The sequence below is a fragment of the Mustela erminea genome, chromosome X (assembly GCF_009829155.1).
Source record: "Mustela erminea isolate mMusErm1 chromosome X, mMusErm1.Pri, whole genome shotgun sequence".
Lineage (NCBI taxonomy): Eukaryota > Metazoa > Chordata > Mammalia > Carnivora > Mustelidae > Mustela > Mustela erminea.
In genome coordinates this window covers 15,899,952-15,927,847 of record NC_045635.1, presented here as the reverse complement: position 1 = coordinate 15,927,847, position 27,896 = coordinate 15,899,952, and the positions used below count along the sequence as shown (strand labels likewise).

At 35.7% G+C, this 27,896-nt stretch overlaps 1 protein-coding gene across 7 annotated transcripts in view; it reads left to right on the top strand.

The window, feature by feature from the left end:
• The window catches only part of RPS6KA3 (ribosomal protein S6 kinase A3), a 112,274-nt gene that overhangs the window by 16,145 nt on the left and 68,233 nt on the right, over nt 1-27,896 (top strand). For 3 of the 7 annotated variants that reach the window (XM_032329465.1, XM_032329460.1, XM_032329459.1), the window contains one exon: nt 15,219-15,275. In XM_032329465.1, the coding sequence (XP_032185356.1) occupies nt 15,234-15,275 (42 nt within the window). In that variant the 5' untranslated portion in view covers nt 15,219-15,233. Of the gene's footprint in view, nt 1-8,139; nt 8,258-8,417; nt 8,512-9,429; nt 9,531-14,253; nt 14,276-15,218; nt 15,276-27,896 lie in introns of those variants that run through there. The other 4 variants (XM_032329463.1, XM_032329462.1, XM_032329464.1 and 1 more) reach the window with 4 other exon arrangements.

Here is a 27,896-nt window from a genome sequence, read left to right as displayed (position 1 = left end):
TTTATCAAAGATGCAAAAGTAGTTCAATGGAAAAAGGATAGATGGCCTTTCCAACAGTGGTGCTTAGAGCAGTTACACATCCATGGGTAAAACAGTGCATCTCAACACACATTATACAGAAAATAATTCAAATGTGTCATGAGGGAATTAAGAGTATACTTACCTTTATGAGCAATGAGTAATGTATAGAATTGTTGAACCACAATATTGTACACCTGAAACAGATAGAACACTGTATATTAACTACACTGGATTTAACACATTTTTTTTTGTTTATTGAAAAACAGATCACAAGTAGGCAGATGGCGGGGGCGGGGGGGGGGGAGCAGGTTCCCTCCTGAGGAGAGAGCCCAATGTGGGACTTGATCCCAGGATCCTGAGACCATGACCTGAGCCGAAGGCAGAGGCTTAACCCACTGAGCCACCAGGTGCTCGATACTGGATTTAAAATTTAAAATGAAAAAAACCCCATCTGATAAAGACACACACCCAAAAACCCTGAAAAAGTATCATGGATTTAAATGTAAAATATAGAATTTTTAGAATTTAGACCTAGAAGAAACTTTCAGGACTTTGGGCTAAATGAAGAAGTGTCTTAGACCAGACACTAAAAACAAAATCCATAAAAGGGGGAAAATTAGACTTTTCAGAACATTTGCTTTATGAAAACAACCCTATTAGGTCAATGAAAAGACAAGTTACAGATTGGGTAAAAATATTTGCAGACTTGTATCTGAGATAGGGTTTGTATCTAAAATATGTAAAGAACTCTCTAAACTTAACAGTAACTTAGGCTGAACAATCCATTTAGAAATCTGACAAAAGAATGACATTTCAGTGAAGAGGATATATGGATTGCAAATAAGCATATGAAAAGATGTTAACATGGTTGGCTCTCAGGGAAATTAAAATCATGATGAAATATCAGTACACCCCTATTAGAACAGCCAAAATAAAGAATAGTGGCAATATCGAATGTTGATGAGGATCTGGACAGACCCGCTCTCTCATGCGTTGCTAGTGGAAGTATAAAATGATGCAGCTTTTCTGGAAAAGAAAGTTCAGCTGTTTCTTTAAAAACTAAACATAAACTTACTGTATGACCCAACAGCCATACTCCTGGGCATCAATCCCAGAGAAATGAAAACGAATGTCCGCACAGAAGTCTGTACACAAATTTTCATAGCTCTGTTTGTAATATCCAAAACTTAGAAACCAAGTGTCATTCAGTGGGTGAATGGTTAAACAAGCTGTGGTACATCCACACTGGGATGCTACTCAGCAACTGAAAGGGATGGATTATTGATACATGCAGCAATTTGGATGAATCTCAAGGGAATTCATATTCCATAAGTAATGTTAAATACCGTTTGATTCCATTAACATTCTTAAAATGACAAAATTGTAGAAATGGAAACAAGATCAGGCAACCACTGATCATGTTAGAAAGGGGCAGGGGACCTGTACCCCTGGGGCAAATAATACATTATATGTTAATAAAAAGAAAGGGGTTGGGGGGAGGTGGGTGTGATTATACAGGGGCAGCACACAAGATCCTGGTGGTGATGAACTGTTCAGTATCTTTATAGTGTTGGTAGCTATAGGAGCCTATAATGTGATATATTTCATAGAACACACACGAGAACCTGTAAAACTAGTGAAATCTGAATAAGGTCTGGGCTTTGTACTAGTAAAAATTTCCTGGTTTTGACAGGAAGTTATGTAAGATGTAATCAGTGGGTTAAAGTTATATGTGGCCTCTTATTTTTCCAACCTCCTATAAATCTGTAACCAATTGTAATCAATTTAAAAGATAAAAGAAGGAGTGCCTGGGTGGCTCAGTGGGTTAAGGCTCTGCCTTCAGCTCAGGTCATGATCTCGGAGTCCTGGGATATCGAGCCCCACATCAGGCTCTCTGCTCAGTGGGGAGCCTGCTTCCCCCTCTCTCTCTCTGCCTGCATCTCTGCCTACTTGTGATCTCTTTCTCTCTGTCAAATAAATAAATAAAATCTTTTAAAAAATTTTAAAATAAAAATAAAGATAAAAAAAGTCAGCACTAGATAAAATTCAATGTCTATTCTCAGTTAAAAACAGTAAAACGGGAATAAAAGGGCATGTCTTTAATGTTATTAAAAGCAGTCTCAGACCAAGAGCCAGCATCATGCTTGATGGGGACATATTTTTAAGTCAATCTCATTAAAACTTTGCCTGCTGTTTTCACCTCTCTTTTACACTCTAGAAAGAGTTTGCTAATATAATTAGACAAAATCAGAGTATTCAAGAGAATAGTAAAAGATTACTGTTCATAAATGATATAATCATCTGCTGAGGTAATCTAAGGATGCCACTAAAAAGATTCTTTAAAACTACTGATAGTCTCATAAGGTGGTATTATACAAAATATATTCAGAAATCAACCAGTTAGAAATGGTAGGGGTACCTGGATGGCTCATTTGGTTAAGTGTCTGCCTTTGGCTCAGGTCATGATCCCAGAGTTCCAGGATGAAGAATTGCATCAGGCTCCTTGCTCAGCGGGGAGTCTGCCTCTCCCTCTGCCCCTCCCACTGCTCATGTTTTCTCTCTCTCTCTCTCTCTCTCTCTTGCTCTCCTCTCTCTCTCTCTCAAGTAAATAAATAAAATCTTTAAAAAATGGTAATGGAAAAAAATCTTACTCAAAAGTTGTAAATTTTGGGATATTAACATAATCAAAGGGCAAGAAATAAATTTAAAAATTAGTTGCATTAGAAATTTGAACAAATTGAGAGAAAAGCTATGGTTCTTTAAATTACTTCAAATAATATTTAAGGTTTCTTTTTTTCTTGTTTATATTTAAGAATTGAAGGTAACCTGTCTTAAATGAACGTTCCCAGATTTTTAGTTTTTTAAAAATTTCTTAAGCTTCTTTTAGTTATTTTATAGTTTATCTGGACAATTAATACTACCAATTTTTAGTAAAATGCACTTATTAATAGTGTTTATGCTTAATACATGTGCAGCTAGGATTAATCATGGAGCTATAATTAGGAACTTTATCTTTGACTCTTTTTTCAGAAATAAATCTTGTTGCCAGGTTGTGTTTATACCTTTGGTAATTTTTAAATATGTATACACATGTATTTTTTTAATGAGTGAGTCATTTGGATTGTGCTTTTCTAAGTAAATTCAACTCCAAACTTGTCTAAAATGCTTTGTGTTAAGATCCAGTTGATACTGCACAAATAGGAATTTTGCTTGGATGTTAAGCTCTGATTTATTGCGTATTTGAGCAGATCCCATTCTGTCTCAGCTTACTACTTGTAGGCTTTTATTGCTGTCTTCTTTTTGTCCATAAGGGTCTTTATTTTTTTTTAAGATTTTATTTATTTATTTGACAGAGATCACAAGTAGGTGGGGGGGGGGGAAGCAGGCTCCTTGCAGAGCAGAGAGCCCAATGTGGGGCTCGATCCCAGGACCCTGGGGTCATGACCTGAGCTGAAGGCAGAGGCTTAACCCACTGAGCCATGCAGGTGCCCCCTAAGGGTCTTTAGAAGACTATATAACTTTAAGTAATTCAGTAACATGTTGGGTTCAGTTCAGCAGACATGCAAGCACCACTTGTTCTACCAATGAGGAAACGAGATTCAGGTCATTTTGCCACAGTCACAACAAAAGCTTTGGCTTTGAAGCCTATCATCATGGTATATATGTTTTAGGTAGGAGGGCTTTAGTAAGCCCCTGGAAACCAGAAGAAATCATTAGACTTGTTCTTTAGACTCTTAAATTAGCAAACCAATTAATGCATTAAAGAGTTATCTAGTACTCAGATTTTTTAGCTCTCAAAATGGAAGTGGACCCATTAGGATAAGAGACTCATCAGAATCCCCTCAAGTATTTGTATTCGTCATTTCCTCTGGCAAGGCGAGCAGGAGAAAAGAGAAACTAACACTGAACACCCAAGACAATGAACTTTACCACAACCTCCAACATAACTAGTATCCAAATCTTGTGGATTAGAAAACTGAGGCTCCTGTTAAGTAACTTGCCCAAAGTCACACCTATAATAAATGGCAAAGTCAGGTTTTGAAGCTTAATATGTCAGACTCCAAAGCCCATGATCTTTATACTGTGATTTTCCAGACTTGTCTAATCACAGGAATCATCTAAAGTACCTGTTTAAAAAATGAAATAGTACCATGGGGCTTCTGGGACTTCTGATTCAGTTTTGGATAAGGCCCCGTAATGTATCACTACCAGGAATCTTAGGTGATTCTGATAATCAGACAGGTTTGGAAAATACTACCAACTCCATTAGAGTACTAAGAGCTGGGACTTATTGGTATTAGGAAGGTAGGAATAGGTTTGGGAGTATATAGAGGAGCTTTAAAAAAAAAAAGTTGACAGTTTTCAAAACTGGTGGAATAGGAATAGTAAAGTTGGAGGCACCTTGCTGGCTCCGTCAGTGGAGCATGCAACCCTTGATCTTGTGGTTGTAAGTTTTGAGCCCCATGTTGGATATAGAAATTCCTTAAATCTTAAAAGAATAGTAAAATTGGGTTGGAAAATTATAAAATTGCTTTAGGTTCCTTACTCTTCACAGAAAAAACAATGTTTTATTCTCTTTATCTTCATTCTCTTTCAGGTAACAACATTTATATAATCATTCTTTGACATTAACCTTGTTTACACTTGGGTATGCAGGCACCACTGAAGGATATAGGTAAAACTGTATTTTGAATGCAGATAGGAAAGAAGAAATTAGAAATAACATAAAAGGGGCGCCTGATGGTTCAGTTAAGTGTCCAACTCTTGATTTCTGCTCAGGTCATGATCTCAGGGTTTTGAGATTGAGCCTGCATTCTTGAGCTCTGCCCTGGGGTGTGGACCCTGATTGAGATTCTTTTTTTTTTTTAATATTTACTTATTTGACAGACAGAGATCACAAGAAGACAGAGAGGCAGACAGAGAGAGAAGAGGAAGCAGGCTCCCTGCTGAGCAGAGAGCCCGATGCGGGGCTCGATCCCAGGACCCTGGGATCATGACCTGAGCCGAAGGCAGAGACTTTAACCCACTGAGCCACCCAGGCACCCCCCTGCTTGAGATTCTGTCCTTCCCTTTGTGTGTCGCCATGCATGTGTGTGCGTGCACCTACACAAACACACACACTCTCTCCTAAAAAAGAAAAAAGAAAAAACATAAAAACAGCTTGAAACACAGAATCATTAATTTCCTCAGGCGTGAAAACCCTAGAAAATCTTTAATAACTTTAATCCTTAAAGTTTAAGATTATAACATTCTCAAGCTGGAAGAGCTCTTAGATAACCACATATTTTATGCATGAAGAAACCACAACTCAAGAGAGGCTTAAGGACTTGCCCACAGTCCTGTGGCAAACTTGCAAATCCATGCTGCCCAAGGTTCCATCTAACTCTTATGGATTGCAGATAAGTATTAGAAAGTAGTGACTTTTCCACAGTCACACTGCTTTTTAGAAATAAATTTACTGGCAAATCATGTTTACCTTATATTCCCTACTTTGTTTATCTAATTTTACGGTTTCTTCCTTCTTTAAATGCCTGATTGAGAGTGTGAATATATTCAGAAGGATTGCTTTTAGGAAATTATGCAATTTGAAATACTATGTCTGAACAAGAATATGTTAGAAAAATGAACCATTACCCTCTTAGAGTAGTGTATTTAACAAATGGACATTTTCAGAACATGTTCTGTTATGGAGGACTCTAGCTTTCTCTACTTTTGATTACAAAATTTTAGAAAATGAACAAAGGTAGTTGTCTATACATGAATTCTAACAGCATTTCTGTGTAGGAGTATGAGCTTTGGATTCAGACATGGATTCGGTTATCTTATCTGCAAACCTAATAGCTCTGTGATCTTGGAAAAATTACTCAGTTTTTTCTTCCCTGCTATACATAATAACACACCTCATGGTTTATTAATGATTAATTGGGATTAAATTAAAGAATATATGTAACATGGCTAACCCTGTATTTTGAACAAAATAAGCATTGCATAAGTGATGGCTGTGGTTATTAGTTCCTTGAGCTAGTGGGGTTTTTATAAAAATACTAATTTCTGAATGAGTGCTTTATTTCTTTTTTCATGTTCTTTATCATGATCAGAAAATATGATCTGTACAGCTCCTGCTTTGAAGACTTGGATTTACTTTATGGTCTAGACATACTCTTTATAATTTTTCATAGATACATGGAAAGAACCCATATTCTTTTTACATTATAAATTCAATGTCTACCTGATCTAGTATAAATTACTTCACATGCTTTGTCCTTATTTCATTCATCGTGCTGATACTAGTGTACTTAAGTTTCCCTTTCTGTTTTGTGTTTGTTCATTTCATGTTATAGTCCCCAAAACATCTTTTGTGTTTTGTGGTTAGTCTATGATTAAATGTTTTTAATGACTTTTTGGAAAAATAACATGTTAATTGTAGAAGATCTGAAAAATAGTGAAACATAGAAGGAAAAAAATTTTTACTCTAAGAAATATCATTATTAAAAGATTTAAATGTGACCACGAGTGGGAGTTTTAGATTCAGACTTGGGTTTGAATTTAGGCCCTGTTTATTAGTCTTAAGCACAATATTAGACTCTTTTATTTACTTGACAAATATTTATTGAGCACCTACTTTGTGCCAGGCATTTTGCTAGGGCTGAGGATATAGTGCTTAAAAATATTGACATACCCATCTTGGCTTAATTTCCTCATTTGTAAATTAGTGATAAGGCCTCACAGAGTTGTTAGAGGCATCAAAGGTGATCTATAGTACTTAACACTTGCCTGGTATGTGGTAATTGCTTAGTAAGTGATAGCAATTATTGTCACTATATGTATTAAGTACTAATTACATTTTTAGTCCAAATCAGATGACCTTTTTAATTGGCTTTAGGTTTTTGCCTCTCATTTTATTTTTGGCCTTAATATTACAAACTCTTTCTTTTTCTTTATGCTTTTCTAGTCTTAACCTGTTTTGCATTTCTCTTCAAAGCAGTAAATAATTGTATGGGCTTTTTAACCTTTTAAAAAATATAACCTATGACTCTTGAAGTTTTTAATACCAAGTATTTCAAACACATAGTACAGAATAATATAGAGAGAATAGTATAATGAACTACCATATTCCCATTACCCAGCCTCAAAGATTGTCAACTCATGGTCAATCTTGTTTTATCTGTACTCTCCTCATTCCCATACATACATTCTTTCCCCCAACCCTCCAGTGGATTATTTTGAAGCTAATCCTAGATACATATATTCAGATGTAAATATTTCATTTATATTTCTTAAAGGATGAAGACTTAAAAACACATAACCACCATAACATCATCTCTCATAAAAATGTCAATAATTCTGTAATAGCATCAAATTCCAGTAAAACACTTTATTTATATTAGATACTTTAAACTTTACATTTCTTACATTATTTCTTTTGAAATGATTTCTATTATCTTAAGTTTTTAATTCTTTGTGGTTTGTTTTTTTCTTCTGACATATGGGTTTTTTTGTTTGAGGAGGTTATGAAATACTAAAGAAAGAATTACAGAGCTAGAAAGACCTGGGTTTGAGTTTCGCTCTTGCCATTCACTAACTTTGCTGAGCCTTGGTTTCCTCATCTGTAAAATAGGGGTGATTATACCTACCTCATGTTCTTAAGGTTGAGTGTGATGCTGTCAAAAAGTAGTTTTTATAGCCTTTGCAAGTTAATATCTTTTCTAGTGATTTGGACTGCAATAAATAAATACAAGTTTTGGTTATCATACGGTTTCTCAAAACGTTCCAAAATTTATATTTATTAGCTAACTACAAAAATAGTGGTTTTTAAATAATCCTTTTAGGAAAGAGAGAATTGAGAATCTTTTCTCCCTTCTTCCACTACCTCTTCTATTTGGGTCTACATTAATTTAGGCTGAGATTACAAATCTTACCTTTAACTTCCTAAGTTTTGTATTGTTTATATACTTACATCAACTATTTACTCTTCGTTATTGACCCTTTCTCCATTAATGGGGTTAATTATTTTATTCATTTGTTTGTAGATACTAGGTTGATTTCAGTATACGTCACCTGTTCTTCCCTACCTCAGTATTCTTAAGTTCTTATTTTGATTCTCTTTCAATGGTCTAGGACATACCTTTGAACAATTTATGAAAAAAAGATACTACCAGGATGGTGAACTTTTATAAGACTTTGCTGATCTAAGAATAATTTCCTGTGACCTTTGTACATGAAAAACTAGGACAAGGTATACATTTCTTAGATCATAACTTTTCCCTTTCAACTCTCTGTAAGTCATTACTTCATTGTCTTCTGGCATTTTATTGTTGCAGAGGAAAAATCTGAGGTCATTCTGATTTTAGTTCCTTTTGAAAATAACCTCTTTTTTTCTGCTTGTATGCTTATAGGATTATATCTTTATCCTTGAAATTTAAAAACATTTGCCAGGACATGTCTTGGTGTTGATGATCTCTGTTGAACCTTCTCAGTCTCCAGTCTCAGGTATTTTTTTTTCAGAACTGGAAAGTTTTCTTATACTTTTGATTGATTAAAATGCTCTGTTTTTTTTTTCTTTAGGAACATCTGTTATTCATAGATTATTTCTGTGTCTGTCCTCCATAGTTTTTTAATCTTTTCTTTCATTTTTTTTCATTTATTCAAGTTTGTCCTCTGTGGCATGATTCCGTTTTCTGCAGTGTCAATTCTAATATTTGCTATTCACAATGCAGATTTAATTTTGGCTACTGTGTTTTCATTTCTTTATTCTTACCTCAACATATTCCTGTTTCATAAGCAGAATTCCCCTTAGGGGTACACTCCAAAAAAACATAAGGTGGATTCAGGCCTAAAATTCTTAATCCTGTCTGTTTTCTGAGGCCACAATCATAGGACCATACAGGCAAAAAAAGCTTCTGAAAGGGTCCTCTAAAACTTAAAAACATAGATATAACCAGAGGTCATTTCTACACTAGTCTAGAAAATAGAACAGTCTTGAGTACTAGCAGGCCTTTAGTTGCTTGAGGAATAGCAAAGCAACCCATAAGGGCAACTTAACTAGAAGTAATGGATTTTTCCTATTATATCGATTATACTTTTTCCTCATTATAAAAATAAAAAATAATAAATGCATGTAATTTTGAAAATACAAGAAGAAAATCCTATGACCCAGGTAACTGCTGATAAGATTTGATATATGTTTTGCCAGTTACATGCACACATGTTGGGGGGGGCACAAAATTGGGTCATGCTATATAGTTCTGTATCCTTTTTAATTTAATATATTACAAGCATATTTTTGCATCATTAATTTTTTGAGGCCCTTATTTAACCATTGCATAGTATTCCTACATATGAATAGATGTGTTATGATTTATTTAACCAGTCCCCTGTTGGTCATTTAGATTGTTTTCTATTTTTCAGTATAATGAGTATGATGACTATCACTGTACATAAGTCTTTATGCACATCTCTGATATTTCCTTAGGATAAATGAGGAGCTGATTCTTAATCCTGTCATATTGGTAAGGATTATATACATTCCTTATTAAGAATATAAAATGCTTGTTTCTTATTGTTTCAATGTGATTGCATAGAAGATTCTTTGGATTCTGAACAATTTGATGGTATCTGAACTAAAATTCAAGAGAGGTTTCTCATGCCTCATCCTCAGCAGCTTCATGGGACTCCTATATACTTTGGGCAGGAGAACCACTGCTGATTTCAGGGAGTTTGGAAGGCAAATATACTTGTGGGAACTTGAGGGTGGTTGAAAAAAAAATACAGTCCTTGCTCATTCCTACAGCCTGGTCTCCAAATTAGTACACCAGGCCTCTGGACCCTTTCTTTTCCTCCTCCTTTCCTGTTATTTCAGGCTCTTATTCTCTTTGAGGAATTCTTTTCTCCCAGTGTTCATATGTATATTTCATTTCTGCCTAGGAAGATGTCAGTAGATGTTATTTCCTAGTAATCTCAAGGTAGCATATCGTCAGTCACAGATAATTTTTTTAGTTCTAGTGTACTTGTACATGATGATCTCCTGCTGGACTCAAAGCATTTTTTTAACGTATTTTATATTTTCTTCAAAGGTATCAAACAGCAACCTGGAAATGTACATTGTTGTAACATACCATTCCAACAAAACAATCTGTTAAATAAAGTTGCTTAAAATGAAATTTTTATTTAGTAAAATAGTCTTATTTTTAACATTTGAGAATTTCCCTTAAAATACTTGCAAATACTCTAGAAATCATGAAATCTTGTTTCAGAATTACTGGTTTGAATTGTTCATCCTTTTTAAACCAGAAAGATGGTTTTAGTGATAATCTCATACCAGAACCTTAGAAGTTATTTTGAAAACAATTCCTGCTGAAATGCAAGCTAACAGTCTCCTTTGTCTGATTTGTTCTGATGAGATCCATATTGTACGTTATTCTTATTTTTGACTTTTACACATTTCAGACTAAGAGAGTAAAGCATGATTAGCATTTCCTAACCTTTTCCAGTATTTCACATAATATTTGCATATGTACAATCTGCCAAGCTCTGCAGTTTTTTGGCTGGAAGGCATAATGGTGGGATGAGAGAGGATAAATACATTTGCCTCACTTTTAAACTATTCTTTTTCGTCTGTACTCATTCTTTGGCCACATTGTATAAAAATATACTACACTTATGAATGATCTCTTTCACCCTGCGTGGTGGGCAATTGGCTGTATTAAGTAGCAGAACAAGTATCTCAGCACTCTCCTGTACTTCTTTATTGCATTATGTCTTTAGAAGTTAACTGTAGAAATGTATATATTACACAATTCAGGCAAAAGAGAGGGGACAGAAAGTAGTATTTACTGAGCATCTGGTGTCCCTTGGTAGGTCCATTTAAGTTCAACATCCCTGTGAAGTAGGTATTATATGCATCTTACAGATGAAGAGACTGAGGCTCAAAATGTTGAGTAACTTACCCAAGGTCAGGTAACTGTAGCAGTAAGTGACAGAGCTGGGGTTTAAACCTGATACTAGTGACATGCAGATCACATGTTTTTTTCTGTTTCTTTAAGTTAAAGAAGTAAGTTTTCTTATTTAATAGGTACTGTTCCTTGAACTTTAGAAACTATAGAAATTGCATATTGAGTCGGACTAATGGCCCATGTAACCTAATCTCTAGTGAAGCTCAGGGTCATTTTTCAAAAAGGAAACTTACTAGCTGCATGAGTAATTATGCTCATTTCTAACAGGTAATATTTGAATCATTGTTTTGATGAAACAATACAAAAGGTTTTTTGAAGTAAAAGTGCTTTTTAAAGTAGTTTTTTTAAAGCCTCACCAATATGTAGGATAATGTTGGCTTTTATAGTTTCCTTAAATTGTCCAAAATTTTCAATATTTCCTAAACTCAGAAAGGAAGTCGATATTTTTGCAAAAGATAAGAGCATAAACTACCTTTAGATCATGTTTCACTTCATTTTTTTTTCAGATGGCTTTGTTAGTATATTACTGTTAATTGGCTGGGTGAATTGTTTAAAAAAGAAATACAAGATTTGTGGATTACATGAAGATAGAAATAGCAAAGAGGCTGATTAGCAGATTCAGAATCCTTTTCATAGAGGCTGTAGCAATCCTATAGAGGATCAGAACTAGAAAGAGATGAGTCAGAAACTTAAAATTTAAGGCTTTATTCATGAGACTAAGTGTACCAACAAGTACACAGGGCTTAGTTGCAGTTATACTGCAGTATACAGTCTTGAATATGCTAGTGCCATTTTTAAAAAATTTTTTTAAAAATTTATAACCATCTTTAGAAGACTAGGATTTAACCAATAGAAAATTTCATATGCCTCAGCAATGTGTTTAGGGCATTTCAAAAACAATGCATATGTGAACTGCATTAATATAAGTTTATTATCTAGGACAAGGGAGGTGATATGCTCTTTACTCTGCATTGGTCATATCAAGGCTGGAATATTAATTGAATGTAGTTCTATATACGACCCTTTAAGATGGATTGGGTGCATGCTCAGAAAAGAAGGTGGTCTCATCTACCTGAAAGGAATGTTTGAAGGAACTTGAGTTGCCTAGTAAAAAACAGACTCAGGATGGTTTACAGTCACAGTTGTAGATTTACTTCCTGTTATTTTGCAGATATAATACAGGCAAGTTAGTCATGTATCAGTAATCCTATTAAAGGGAGTTTATAGCTGAGGAAAATTACTATATAATGAAGAATTTTATCTAGGCTTCCTGGTGAGGTAGTACATTCTTGTCCTGATAGTGTTTAAATCTAGGTGAGAATGGCAAAGAAAGAATTGAGGCATATGATGTTTATTTGGAACAAAAGACTTTCAAGATCCCTTACCAATCATAAATGTTTTGATTCTCAGATTAAAAAGACTTTATGGAGTATTTTATCCTCATAAAGCTACCCCACCTTAGTAATAATAATTTGCATTGGTATAGCACTTTATGGTTTATAAAGTACTTTCTTATAAGTTATCTCAGTTTTAAATCTAACATTAACCCTTTAGGTGAACAGGGCAATTATCCTCATTGTGAACAGATAAGATAATAGGCTAAGAGACAGTCTGAATTGCCCATAATAATAAAGCTTCTAAGTGGCAAACCTAGGACTCTATCCCTTGTCTACCATTCCAAGTTTAGTGTTGTTTCTACTATAACAGTTGGCCTTAAAAGTAAGTTATAGGTCGTAATTCTTGCTTTGTTGCATTGAAAATTGCAAGGAGCAGATGGTTTTCAAATTATACTCCCATGGAAAGTGTAATTGTAGCTCAGTTAGATGAAGGGTTCTAAAAGTTAAATAATTGGGAGCCATTTAGCAGATCTTTGTTATAGAAAGAGAACTCTGTGTACAATTAATGAGAAAATCAGTTTGTGCTGCTGGATGAATGATGGTACCATTCACTAAGATAGCAAGTATAGAAGTAGCAGATATGTGAGCCATAAATGGGGTGACTGAATTTTGTGCATAATTAAAATGGCTACCATTGGTTGTTCATATTAAGCATCAGGCACTGTGATTAGAGTTCTACATCACTTATCTCACTTAGTCTTTACCACAACTCTCTGAAGATGAGACTTTTTCATCTCTACTTCTCATGTGAAGAAACTACAGCTTAGTTTGAATAACTTGTCCAAGGCTTCATACTTAGTTTAAGAGTAGAAATTTCAGTCTAGGTGTCTGACTCCAAAGCTAGTGTTCTTAAGAGCTACTTTAAGGTTTGTCTGTGATGTTTGGAGAAAAATGATCAGTTCAATTGAATTAAATGGTGTGGCTTTTGGGAGAAAGATGTCTCCTGGAGTTATCTGAGTCCTTACCGTAGAGTGGGCAATACTATAGCCTCTGAAAGTGTCTTAGGATAATAAAGATTTTATACCTTCCTCCCCTTTACTGCATTTTAGCACCATTTTTGTGCTTTGTAATATTGTATAGGCATTCCCTAACCTAGAAACATACTCTTTGAGTGTTTGAAAATGAAAGGTACTCTTTTTATAAGTCAGTGGATCTGTAAGATCCTCTAGGATAGATTTCTAGGTTGGGGGCCATGTTTTATTAACCATTCATGTACACCTTGGTGCCTAGAACATAGCATGAATGAAAGAAATGGGTGGATGAATGGATGGATAAATAAGGATTTGGAGAGTAGAGAGAGTTCAAATTCAGAGCATCTGCCTCATGTGCAATGTAGGGTAATGGGTGGGCTGCCTTTTATTTCTCAATTGATAGTGCTCCAAAGATGGTTAGCTTAGATCCTTCTACATTTATTGAATTGACAAGTGATCAGGGGCATTTACACCTTTTTCCATTGAAGTAACTAGGGAAGACCCTATGTTCCTGACTTCTGGTTTTGTTTTGTTTTGTTATTAATTGCACAAATATCCATTGTAGACACATTAGAAAATTCAAATATGCAAAAAACAAACATATTTTAAATTGTCTAAAATTCTACCACTCAGAAATAGCCACTGTTAACATTTTGGTGTATATCCTTCCAGAGTTTTTCCCATGCAAATATATACATTGAAATATGTATATATTTATTTAAAATGGGATCATTACAATCCATATTTTTTGTAAACTGCTTTTTCACTTATTACATGTGACTGTCTTTCCATGTCAATAAATTTACATCTTTATTATCATTTTTAATGACTGTATAGTATTCCATTATATGGATGTACCATCATATATTTAACTAGTTCTCTATTGTTAAGAATTTAGGTTTCCAATTTGGAGTTCTTTTTGGAAAAAGTTATGGTGAGCATTCTTGTATGTACATCTTTGCACACTTGTTTTAATACAGACTTAGATTACCTTCCTGAAAGGTTGTGCTGATTTATACTTTCTCCAGCAGTATATCCTGAGTGCTCTTTTCCTCATACTCATATTAGTGCTGGGTATTATTTTTTCTGTTAATCATTACCAGTTTGAAAGGCAAAGTTATCTTTCGGTTAAATGCATTTATTTGATTAGTACTAAGGCTGAACTCTTTTTTTCCTTATTGCTCATTTCTGTTGAGGTTCATCATTTTTTCTTACAGGTTTGTAAAACAAAGTTCTTTATGTATTGAGAATACCAACCCTTTGTCATATGTTGCTTTTTTTGTAATCAATTTGTCTTATCTTTTTCGTGTCTGACAGATGACATTTTAAACTTCTATCAATTCAAATGTCATTTTTTTCCTTTATGATTTCCACCCTCCTTACCCCATAAGTATTATTTACCTATATTTTCTTCTAATATTTGTATAATTTTGTTTTTGACATTTAAATGTTTTATGCACCTGGAATCGATTTTGATATAGAAATCTAGCTTACTTTCCCCCCAAAATAATCAGTTGCCTTGATTAATCAATGGAGTTGGAATTTAGAGTATCTTCTGCCAAAGAAAGTATTGTAAATGATGTTCAGTGAGGTTTGAATGACACCATTTGTAATGCATTTAACTATTAAAATAACCTCAAGGGCTCACCTGGAAAGGTAATCATCATTTATTATATCATTTTCATGGAAAAAGTTAACTTTTAAAGCACAACCTGTTGCATACTGGCAACTACATACTTATATGGTGGTTTGGTACTTCATTAGAACCCTGTAGGGGTAAAAATATTCCTATGTGATTTTGTTTTGTCTGCCTTCATTTAACTTTAACTGATCTGAGATCTGTGTTGGTAACTTTCTACTTGCTATGCTTTTCACAGAATGGACAGCAAATTATGGATGAACCTATGGGAGAGGAGGAGATTAATCCACAAACTGTAAGTAAAATACCGTATCATAAAGGATTATACATAAATCAGATACCATATAGTTTAAGGATTCTTATTTTTCAACCAAGCAAAGTAATGATCTTAAGGTATTAGCAACTTGTTGATGCTTTCACATTAATTTTACCAAAATACAGTCTTGAATATGCTAGTGCCATTTTTAAAAACTTATTAATAAGACTGATTTTAAAAGAATGACAAAACAAATTGCTTTATATTGTTGAAAATTTTTCATTGGTACCTTAAAGCTTATTTTTATTAGACTTCATTGACTTATTTGAGAGAGAACATGAGTGTGGGGTGGGGAAGGAGAGGGATAAGCAGACTCCCTACTGAGCAGGTAGCCCCATGAGGGGCTCAATCCCAGAACCCTGGGATCATGACCTGAGCCAAAGACATATCCTTAATGAACTGAGCCACCCAGGTGCCCCCTTAAATCTTTTTTTTTAATGAAACTAAACTTTGATTTCTTAGAGACAAAAATATAAAAATGTGATACTTATAGAACTATTTAACATAGAAGATGAATGGTCACCATTTCCTCATCTTGTTTTTTTATTCCCTTTTAAGTCCCTAGCACCTAGACCAGAGACTGGCACATAATAAGTACTCATTAAATATTACATAAATGAATTAATAAATGTTCCTACCTTTAAGATAACCATTGTTACCAGCGCAGTTAGTATCTTCATTTTTTTCTGCACATAAGATAGTTATTACTGATATTTATAAAATACATATATTCTCCAATTTGCTCTTTTCACTTACTAAGTCTGGAACTTTTTTTATCATAATACATATAGATCTTCTTTTTAAATTGTTGCATGATATTCTATTTTTTTTAAGGTTTTATTTATTTATTTGACAGAGAGAGATCACAAGCAGGCAGAGAGGCAGGCAGAGAGAGAGAGAGAGGGAAGCAGGCTCCCTGCTGAGCAGAGAGCCTGATGTGGGACTTGATCCCAGGACCCCGAGATCATGACCTGAGCCGAAGGCAGCGGCTTAACCCACTGAGCCACCCAGGCGCCCCTGATATTCTATTTTTTTGGATTTTATTTATTTGAGAGAGAGCAGGGGAAGGTAGTGGGGAGGAGCAGAGGGAGAGGGATCAGCAGACTCCATGCTGAGCATGGAGCCCCATGTGGGGCTTCATCTCAGGACCCTGAGGTCATGATCTGAGCCGAAAACCAAGAGTCGGACACTTAACCAGCTGAGCCATCCAGGCACCCCCATTGCATGATGCTCTGTGTTTTATGCATGTCCTGCACTTAATGGAATTTTCCTCCTATTTATTTTTGTGAACTTGGGTTTCAGTAGGATATAGTCTTAGAAAAGGATGTGCTAGAACAAAGGATATGAACATTTAAATCTCAATAGACATAGGAGCGCCTGCCTGGCTCAGTGGGAAGAGCATGCAACTCTTAATCTCGAGATCATGAGTTCAAGCCCCACATTCGGTATAGAGATTACTTAAGTAAATATTTTTTTAAAAAATAAATAAATCTCAGTAGACATTGCCAAATTGCTGTCTAAACCAAAAGGGTTGTAAAAATATTACTGTATGAGAGTACCTGTTCAACCACACCCTATTCAACACTGGGTATTATTAGAAATTATTTTTCATTTGAGCCACTCTAAATAAATAATACTTTCTCATTTCACTTTGCATCTCATTTGATTATTACTGAAGTTGCATATTCATGTATTATTGGCCTTTATGTTTTTGGTTGATTATCTCCTTATAGTCTACATGATCATATATATTCTGGATATTTACTCCACGTCTTTACTGTATCTTGCAAATATTTTCTCCCTGTTTTTTTTTTAACATTGATTATGTTGTCCTTCGTTGTATTTATACAGAAGTTTTCATTTTTAAATGATCATATCTGGCTTCTGGGTTTTGTGTTTTGGTTAGAAGATCTTTCCCTTTCACAGACCTGTACCCCTGGGGCTAATAATACATTATATTTTAATGAAAAATTAAAAAAAAATTTTAAAAAGAAGATCTTTCCCTGCACCAAGGTTATAAAAATAACCCTTTATCTTTTCATCTACCACCTCTCTGATTTTGTGTTTTACATTTAGATCTGTGGTCTACTTGAAATTGTAATACACATTATGACATAGAACTCTAACTTTTTCCAAATACCCTGTTGTCCTAATCCCTTACTCACTGAACAAATAAAACCTATTCAATTTACTTGAGATTTCTCTTTTACCATATATAAATTGCTATATTCTCCTTGTATTGGATTTCTAGGGCTTCCCTAATAAAATACCACAAACTGGGTGGCTTAAAATAATAAAAATTTATTCTCTCACAGTCGGGAGGACACTAGAATGAATCTATGTGTCAACAGAGCCATGCTCTTTGAAGGCTTGGAGAGGGGATCTTTCCTTGCTTTTTCCAGCTTCTGGTGACTGCCAGTAGTTCTTGGGATTCCTTAGCCCTATCACTCCATTCTTAACTTCCATTGTCACATAGCATTTTCCCTATGTGTATCCCATGTTTAAATTCCTTCTTCCCATAAGGATGCCAGTCATTGGATTAGGGCCCAACTTAGTCCAGTATGACTTTATCTTAATATTATTGAATCTACAAAGACCCTGTGTTCAAAAAAGATCACATTCACAGGTACTGGGATTAGAAATTGAACATATCTTTTTGGAAGACACAGTTCAACCCATAGCATCTCTGAATGTCCTGACTTCGCATACATTTTCAGTTACTTTATTTTTATCATATGTTTTGTGTATATGTCAAGGCAAGCCATCCCACCTTTTTTATTTCTTCCCAAAATTGTGGTCTTACGCATCTTCCAGATAAACTTTACGATCAATTTATCAAGCACTTCTGAAAAAATTACTGGAATTTTTATAACAATTCTGTTAAATTTGCTAATTAACATGAAGTAAATTATTTTAATAATGGTGAGTCTTCACATTCCCAAAACATTTATTCTGATGTTCTTTTATATTCTTTATCAAAATTTTAATGGTTTCTTACATATGATTTTATACATTAATTTATTAAGATAATTCATGGGTATTTTGAGTTTTTGTTACATCGCATTTCTTTTCTGCTGTCTTACATCTAATTATTGTTAATACATTAAAATGTTAAATGGTGGGGCACCTGGGTGGCTCACTTGGTTAAGCATCTGTCTTTGGCTCAGGTCATAACTCATATAGGTCTCCCTGCTCAGCGGGAAGTCTGCTGCTCCCTCTCTCTCTGCCCCTCTCCCTGCCCATGTGCGTGCTTTCTCTCTTTCTCTCAAGTAAATAAAGATCAAATAAATCATCTTTTAAAAAAAGTTAAATGTTGGGCGCCTGGGTGGCTCAGTGGGTTCAGCCTCTGCTTTTGGCTCAGATCATGATCTCAGGGTCCTGGGATCAAGCCCTGCATCGGGCTCTCTGCTCAGCGGGGAGCCTGCTTCCCCTTCTCTCTCTCTGCCTGCCTCTCTGCCTACTTGTCATCTCTGTCAAATAAATAAATAAAATCTTTTTAAAAAGAGTTAAATGTTAATTAAATGAATGCATAAAAGGGCCCAGACATGGGACCTGTGCCTGAGGTTACCTTCACGTTTAGTCTAGATTTCTGTACCTCCCAGGCCATTTGAGGCATTCTGTTTCATTCATCTGGAGTATATATTTATTAGCATTTAAGCAAACATAAAAACAAACAGTAAGCATTAATACTGATTTTTCTGCCACAAGTTACCTGTTTTTCTTAGGTAACTATTTCTTTAAAAGGAAAACCTTCAAATTTTTTATTCTTTCTATAGTCTAAAAACATTTTCCATTGTGATACTATGTGGTTCATACTTCCGCTGAGAGTACTCATGGCATTAGTAACATTACATCTGTAAGAAAATTGCATTTTATAGCCTGGTTTGTAAAGGTGCCTGACAGGGTTGTGATATCAAGCCCTACATCGCGTTCCACAGTAGGAGTTCCTCTCCTTCTTGCTCCTCCCCACCCCCACTCCTGCGCTCACACTGTCTCTCAAAAAAAAAAAAAAAAGAAAGAAAGAAAAGCTGCAGGACTGCGGTATTACTAACAATGTGGGTGAAGTTTTTGAGCAGATCATTCCAGATAATAGGAATTAGGATTGAGTATAAAAAGCCTAATATTTACTATTTCACTGATGGTATTAAATCCAAAAGATTGTCAATATATATATATGAGCCTTATACTTTTAAATTGTATATTTGCCTTTAATGTACAACTAAAAGATTTCATTTTGTCAAGTACTGATAATTTAAATAACAAAAGTTGAGATGTTGCATTAGTTATCTATTTGATGCATATCAAATTAGCTCAGACTTAGTAGCTTAAAACAACATACATTTCTTATCTCACAGTTTCTGTGGGTCATTAATCTGGGCACAGTTTAACGGGGTCCTTTGGTTCAGGGTCTCTCACTGCAGTGAAGGAGTTAACCAGGGCTAGTTTCTCATCTGAATCTTGATGGGAAAAGGTTCTTCTTCCAAGCTCACATGTTTGTTAGCCCAGATTCTTGTCCCATAGAAACTGTGAGAAGATAATTGTATGTATGGAGCTTGTCAACTGGTAGGCTTTCTTGTAGGTTAATTGGCCCACTTTTAATGGGCTGGAACACAGAGTATAATGAGTAGCCAGTTTTGAGCACAAGACTGTAGGATGGATGGAGAGTAACAAGAGAGATGGAACCTGGGTCCGTTTTTGACTTGATGATCTTGTGATTCCTCTTCACCCTAATTTATCCTCTTCCCTATGGACTGCTCCACGAGAGAAAAATAGGCACTTACCTTGTTGAGCCATTGCATTTTGGGGTCTTTTTGTTATAGCAGTGTAGTCTGACTACAGCTAATCATTCATTAACCAAGTTCTTAATGAATTTCTCTACCATGCCAAGAACTCTGCTAGGTTGTTAGAGACTCAAAAGCAAATGAGGGAAACTTGCAGTCTTCAGATGGCAAAATAAAGTTGTTCTTGTCTTCTTCTCTTCTTACCCAAGACATCAAGGAGAATAAGAAACAGAAATATGGTCTTTAAATTAGAATACTTGTATAATTTGAACCACAACATATGAATATGAAAAGTAGATAAAACCATCATAACAAGAGGAAGTTAAAGGACCTAAGTGCTTTTAGAGAGGTTTAGCAGCAGGAAACACGCCTTATTTATTGCCCTCACAGCACCAGAAGAGCTCAAGAATGAAGTCACCAGGTACCATGGAAAGTAGAGGAATGGGACGGGGCTGAAAACTGAGATTGGTTGAATATCAATATAACCAGCTTCCACTGTCTCCTCTCTCCTACCTCTGGAAGAGACAGAAGGTATTTTATAGAGAAAAATGAATCAGAATGGTTCCAGACTTGGGGAACCCCATGTATAGTAGGAAGTGGGGTGAGGCACTGGGCTAGAAACAAGGAGATCAAGTAAAAGCCTAGTAAATGGTGTTATGGTTCCCTTTCTTACCTGTTACACAAACCAGGACTGTATCTTCCTGACAGGAAAGTAAAGCCTTTCCTGAAGAAATTAAATGGTCCCTGATAAAAGACCTTCAGACACAGTTAGGAGATCTCAAATTTAAAGGCTGATTATTTGGCCAGTTAACGTAGCAAAAAAGCCTAACAGTTGACAAGCTCCAGAACATCTAGTCCACTTCTTAGTGTCTCACTCTGAAGTATGACTGAAAAGCCAAATATCGCTGTACATTTGAGAAAGGCTTCCAAATGAAAGAGTAAGCTCTTGAAGGAACAGACAATGCAGTAAAAAGGAAAAAGAGAAGTTAAATTAATACTTTCTGGGGCACCTGGGTGGCTCAGTGGGTTAAGCTGCTGCCTTCAGCTCAGGTCATGGTCTCAGGGTCCTGGGATCGAGTCCCGCATCGGGCTCTCTGCTCAGCAGGGAGCCTGCTTCCTCCTCTCTCTCTGCCTGCCTCTCCGTCTACTTGTGATCTCTGTCTGTCAAATAAATAAATAAAATCTTTAAAAAAAAATTAATACTTTCTGCATGTTAAAAGACAAAACTGATTTGCTAAAATAAGAGTAGGACGCTACTTTTTTATCAGAAGAAGAAATTCTTAGAATTAAAAATGGAATAGGAATGTTTTACATTTTAGTAGAATATTTAAAAGCTAATGTTAAGGAAATCTCCAAAAAAATAGAATAAGGGAAAGAGATAGAAAATAGGGGAGAAAAAGAAGGAAGCAATCTAACATCTACTTAATAGGAATTCCAGAGACAACAGGGAAATGGAAAGGAAGAAATTAGGAAAGAAATATCCTAAGAGATTTGTTTTTTCCCACATTTTAGTATCTCTGAAATCGAAATCCTTGTTAAAGTCAGTGGTGTGACACACTTTAATTGGCAGCACGTTCTTCTATAATGGTATAGTGATAATCATGCTCTTAGATTAAATGGAGTACTAAAATGCCAAAAGAAATTTTTTTCTTTAGTGTGAGGACTGTGAGTTACTGGATTAAAACAGCCTACTGAAAGCCTCTTAATAAAAACAAACAAAAACACCTACTCTCAAGAAGAATCATTATTGTGAATTATTAAACACCAGTGATAGAAAATCCTAGAAGTTTTATTGGACTGAAAATTTATATGTTGGAGCCTAATCCCTGATGTAATGGTGTTTGGAGGTGGGGCTTTCCGGAGGTAGTTAGGTAGTGAGGGCAGATGGCTCCTAAGTAGGATTAGTGCCCTTATAAAAGAGACCCCAGAGAGCTCCCTTGCCCCTTCTGCCGTGTGAAGACTCCGCAAGAAGGTGGCTGTCTGGAAACCAGGAAACAGATTCTCACCAGACACTGAATCTGCTGGTGATTTGAATTTAGACTTCCTAGCCTCCGAAACTCTGATGAATAAATTTCTGCTCTTTATCATAAGTGACTTAGTATATGGTCTTCTGTTATAGCAGCCCAAATGGGCTAAGATAAGCTTTTAGAGATTTTTCAAATATATAAAGGACGGGATATGAGAATAATATCAAATATTACAACATTGGAAGTTAGAAGACAAGGAACAATGCTTTTGAAGTGCTTAGCAAAAATGATTTTCAACCAAGATATTTTCAGACATATACCTATTTTTAGGAAGGTGCTGGAATGTAGGCTCCGCCAACACAAGATGGTTGTTAACAAGAAAAAGACAAGGGATTCAGGCAACAAAGGATCCAACATTTATAAGCACAATGAAAAAAGTTCCTTCACATTGTGATGAATAAGGGGTGCTTCAGAAGACTAGTTCATTCAGTAGGCTTAGAGAGTACTCAGTCCAGATTGAAGCAGACAGATGATTCCAGGAAAGCTGTCTCCAGGGGAAAAAATAGAAGTGATGAATTATCCAATAGGTTGGAGTACTGAAAATTCACTTAAGAGGCAGAGTGAGAAGAATTTGAGATAGGCAGAAAGAAAGCAAATTTTAAAACCAACTGCAGACTTAAGAAGAATACAGAAGTTATACACAAGAATTGTAACTAGAAGATATTCCTCACCTTGGCAGTGAACATTTGCATCGTCATAATAATGTAAAAACTAAATACTGATTTAACCAAAATTTGTGATATGAGTGTTACCTCTAATAGGATGTCTAAAGATAATATCTGAAATTGATGGGTCAAGAGGAAGTAGTATAAGGTTATTTTTTTCCTTTTTCAGGTTTTTATTTAAATTCCAATTAATTAACATATAGTCTAATATTAGTTTCAAATATACTGTAGTGATTCAGCACTTCCATACATCACCTGGTGCTCATCAGGACAAATGCTCTCCTTAATCCCCATCACCTGTTTCACCCATTCCCCCTCCCTCCACCTTCCCTCTTGTAACCATTAGTTTGTTCCCTATAATTAAGAACAGTGGTAGGCCCCTTTCTTTTTTTCTCCTTTGCTCATTTGTTTTGTTCCTTGAATTCCACATGAGTGAAATCATATGGATTTTGTCCTTTTTTTAAAAAAAAAGATTTTATTTATTTGACAGAGATCACAAGTAGGCAGAGAGGCAGGTGGGGGTGGGGTGGGGGGAAGCAGGCTCCCTGCTGAGCAGAGAGCCCGATGTGGGGCTCAATCCCAGGACCTGGGATCATGACTTGAGCCGAAGGCAGAGGCTTTAACCCGCTGAGCCACCCAGGTGCCCTGGATTTTGTCCTTTTCTAATGGACTTATTTCACTTAGCATAGTACCCTCTAGCTCTATCCATGTCGTTGTAAATGACAAGCGTTCATTCTTTTTGATGCCTGAGTAATATTCCATTGTATATATGTACCTCTCCTTTATCTCTTCATCAGTTGATGGACACTTGGGCTGTTCCCGTAATTTGGCTGTTGTAGATAATGCTGCTATAAACATTGGGGTGTGTGAATCCCTTTGAATTAGTGTTTTTGTATTCTTTGGGTAAATACCTAGTATTGCGATTGCTGGACCATAGGATAGTTCTATTTTTAACTTTCTGAGGAACCTCAATACTGTTTTTCAGAATAACTGAACCAGTTTGCATTGCCACCGGTAGTGCAAGAGGGTTCCTGGTTCTCTACATCCTCACCAACACCTCTTGTTTCTTGTGTTTTTGATTAGAGATAAATAACAAAGGGAACAATGAAAAGAGCTGAAAGGGTAACAGGAGCACTAGGTACTGTTCCTTTTTGGTTATATAAGCCTTACAGCACTATTTGATCATTTAAACCTTGATAAAAATTTAAGTTAACTAGAATATAAAATAAAACTATTTATAACTAGTATAATCAGGTAAAAATTCACAAAAGACAGAAAATTTTGGTAGAGGTTTTTAGAAGTAAATGCCAGTATTTGGGTGAAGGCATTCTCATAGGAAAGTGGTATAAACAAAACCAAAGGGGAAAAAATGTGAGAGGTTGCTAAGTCAGTTTGACTAAAATGATAATCATAAAGGAAAGACAAATTTCTACTAAACAAAACTAAAATAACATAAACATAACATAAAATACCTTCACTCAGATCTTCTTGACATCCAGAGCTGCCTCTGTGTTGTATCTTGAACCTGTCCCTTGGTTTCTGTTTGTAGCAGAGCCATTTCGTTCTGGCTGGATTGTTTCCTCCTTTACACCTCATCTCTTCTCTCTTTCCTTTGTTCTGTGCTGTGCATTCTGCCTTCTTCCCAGATCCTAGATCCATTTCTCTTCCATCTCCTGAAACTTTAATGCTTTTCCTTCATTCTGGCTTTTTTAAAAGTTCAATCCTTTCTTGTCTTAACTCTCCTGAAGTAAAAAGTTTTATATTTTCCATGTATCTCATAAAATATAAGAACATTTATTCAAATAAATTGATTCATACCAGAATATAACAGGCAGTTATCACCTTCCTCTATCTCCCTTCCCCAGGGATATTTGCATGTTAATCCATATTTATGCATAATTCATTGAATTTTTCACCAATTAACTTGTTCTAGCTGGTGTCATTTGTTCTCCCTCCCCTGCTGGAGAGACTTGATTATTTTTAGCCTTTATTCTGGTGGGACTGGGGAAAGACTACCTTCACAGCAAAAGATAAGAGTGCTATAAAGTACTTCAAGCCAAGATATCTTTCTGGACTCTAGAATTCCCATCTTTTCTCAGCTGGCTAGAAGACTCCATGTTCTGCATGATCCATGCTGAAGAAATAGGGAGTCTTGATCGTTTACATCTCTGTAGTCCTCCAAGAACCATCACTAAAGCAATTTCTTCCTTAGTTGGGAAATAATTCTCTTAGTGGTTCTTACAGTACCGGGCAAAGGTTCTTCTGAGGCTTCAGAATTAAAGGAGGTAAATAAGTACCTAGCACAAAGTAAGAACCCAATAAGTGTTCATTTGCCTGTCATCTTCCTTCCAGAGTCTGTTCTTTTCTTTGACTATTCACTTGGAATAAAGTGTGTCTCTTAGGAACTATGGTGGTATCCAGTAATTTTGTGGCTGACAGAAGGTCTGTGAGTGAAGTGAGTTGTGAAGTGAGTTAATTATCTCTTAACTTGGTCCTCTGGCCTTTCTATTTATCTTATTATTTATTTCTAGTGACCATGCACGCATCAATTATTTATGACATCAACTTTGTAAATATCATATGACTACAGTCTTAAACACTGTATTTATCAACTCGGTCTTTGTAGCTGTTGTATCATAGTCACATGCATAATTGTCAAGAATTAGAGAAAGCTTGTTAAAAGTAATGGTGATTAAAAATGGCTTAAAAAGGTATAGTGAAGATAGTTCATAGATGACCTTAAATGTCAGGTTAAGGAGCAGCACTCCTATGAAGGACACAGGTAGTACACTTACAATGCCTGCATTCTTTACAAATCCCCTAAAGTCATGATAAGCCTTTAGTAGTAATTTCTTCTGACTTACACACATGCTGTTACTCTAGCAGTTGTTCATATAGTAACCTTAAGGCTACAGTAATGTATATGATGGCCTCCACAGTATCCAGGGAACTTCACCCGTTCCAAGTTGTCTACCATTTTCTCCATTTCCTTGAAGGTTCCCTCAGGCTGCCTTAAACCGTGCTTTTGAGCATCCAAAGTGATACTCATAGCCATGAGTCCAGCACATACTTGCACACATCATGGGTTCAACACAAAATAAACTATAGAAGGAGAAGCCCTAGTGTAGTAGACAATAGACAGTGAAGAATCCACTCAACACAGGAGAGTACAATAGAGGGCTCAGTGGTAGGGAACATTTGTGGAGTGGTACATTGACAGCACTTACTGATTAATTGTGTATTGTCTGTTGTTCTAACTCTCATTGGCTGAGAGTATATTTTAGCACTTATAGCATGGGAAAAATACAGTCTAGTACATGTAAGTATATACCACTTGGGGAAATTTCTGAGATAAATAGCATTATAATTAGCAGTGCATGGTGGCATTAAATGAGTACGTGTGTAACTGGCAAATTTTACAAACATGCAAGGTTTCCCTTTGGTACATTTTTTGCTCTCTTTCAGGGCTATTTTTTCTACTTCCTAGTGTCCCTTCATCCACCCATAAGAGCTTGAAAAAAAATAAAATAAAATCTCCCCCATCTTTTTCATGGTTTGCCTACCTCATATGGTGCTTCTGACCCCAAATTGCTTCTCTTCTGCTGCACTCCACACACTTTTTCAGTTTGGTCTAATCCACAACTGGAAAGAGCAAATTGATTTAAATTCTGTTCAAGTATGACTAGTTTATAGAATCAGTCTGAAATAATGAGAGTTGTAACCTCTTTACTTACACAAAGTGGGGGGAAAGTGTGGATAGACTGATGAGCAATACCACCTAGGATGTATCACTGCTTACTGCAATAGGCCTACGTGGGGCATTGGTATAGCTGTCCCCTTGCCCTCTCTTCATGCCTATGGGAAATGTTGCAAATGATCATTGAGACGAGACCTTAGAAGGAACCCATCTCAGTGCTCTAGGAAGCCACTACCATTTGCTTAAGATTGGTGATATTTCCTATCTCTGATTTAAAACCATAGAACTTTAGCTCTTTGTAACATTACCTACTGATGGACGTGTACTAGAGAGTAATTCTTTTGTGCTTAAGTGGAAACCCCTAAATATTATCCCTTCAGTACTGAAAAACTGATCCATACAAAACATCATATACAAAGGAATCATTTCAGAAAACATTTTTGTTTTAAGTTTCTATCCTCAGGTTGATTTTTCTCCAACATGGTTCTACTTTCATGAGCTTATGCAAATGGATGATAATTGGGTTTGACCAGGGTTGGAGTTTTGCCAGACAAATATAGTGTATGGTGTAGAAAGGTGTTCAGGAACTCTGCCGTGGACCCTCTACTGAACTGTCTTTCTTCTGGGTCTTACCACAAGTTTTAGCACTTCCTGGTTTCTGACCTAAGTCAGCCACTGGCCATACGTAAATACACACTCTTTCCCCAGATAGAATTGCCTGGCTATGCTCCCACCAACATCACAGACATTCCGACTTTCTTCAAGAAAGTATGAACTTGAGCAACAGGTTCCTTAACTGCTCTCTCCCCCTCAGTTTCTGCATCTGTAGGATGAATAGTACTTATCTCAGTGTAGTGAGAATTAACTGAAATAATTTCATGTAAGCACACTGCTTAGAATGTACTATCTTAAATGATATTGTTAGAATTATACTTTAAAGAAAGAAAAATTTATTAATGAATGAGAATTCAAATAAAGGAACTGAGGACTTGGTTGAAAGAAGCTAGAAAAAGAACCATAAAGTAAACTTCTAGAGAGCCAGAAGAAGGAATTAAATACAAATTCCAAAATCAGTGAATGACTAAGTGGAGGCTGGGGAAGCAAATATACAACATTCAGAAAGCAAAACAAAATACAGCCACAGATAGGAAAGAGTTTAAAACATCTTAACAACGAAAATATTTATAGATGAAATGATATAATATCTGGGATTTGCTTCAGAATATTATGGGAATGAATTATGGGAATGATTAGTTATGGGGGAAGTGCGTGTATGAAGTAAGATTGTGTGTGAAGTAAGATTGGTCATGAGTTGGTAATCATTAAAGGTGAGTAATAGGTACATGAGGGTTTGTTACACTTGTCTGTCTACTTTAGATATGCTTGACATGTTCCTTAAGTTTAAGGTTAAAAACATAGAATACTAAGTG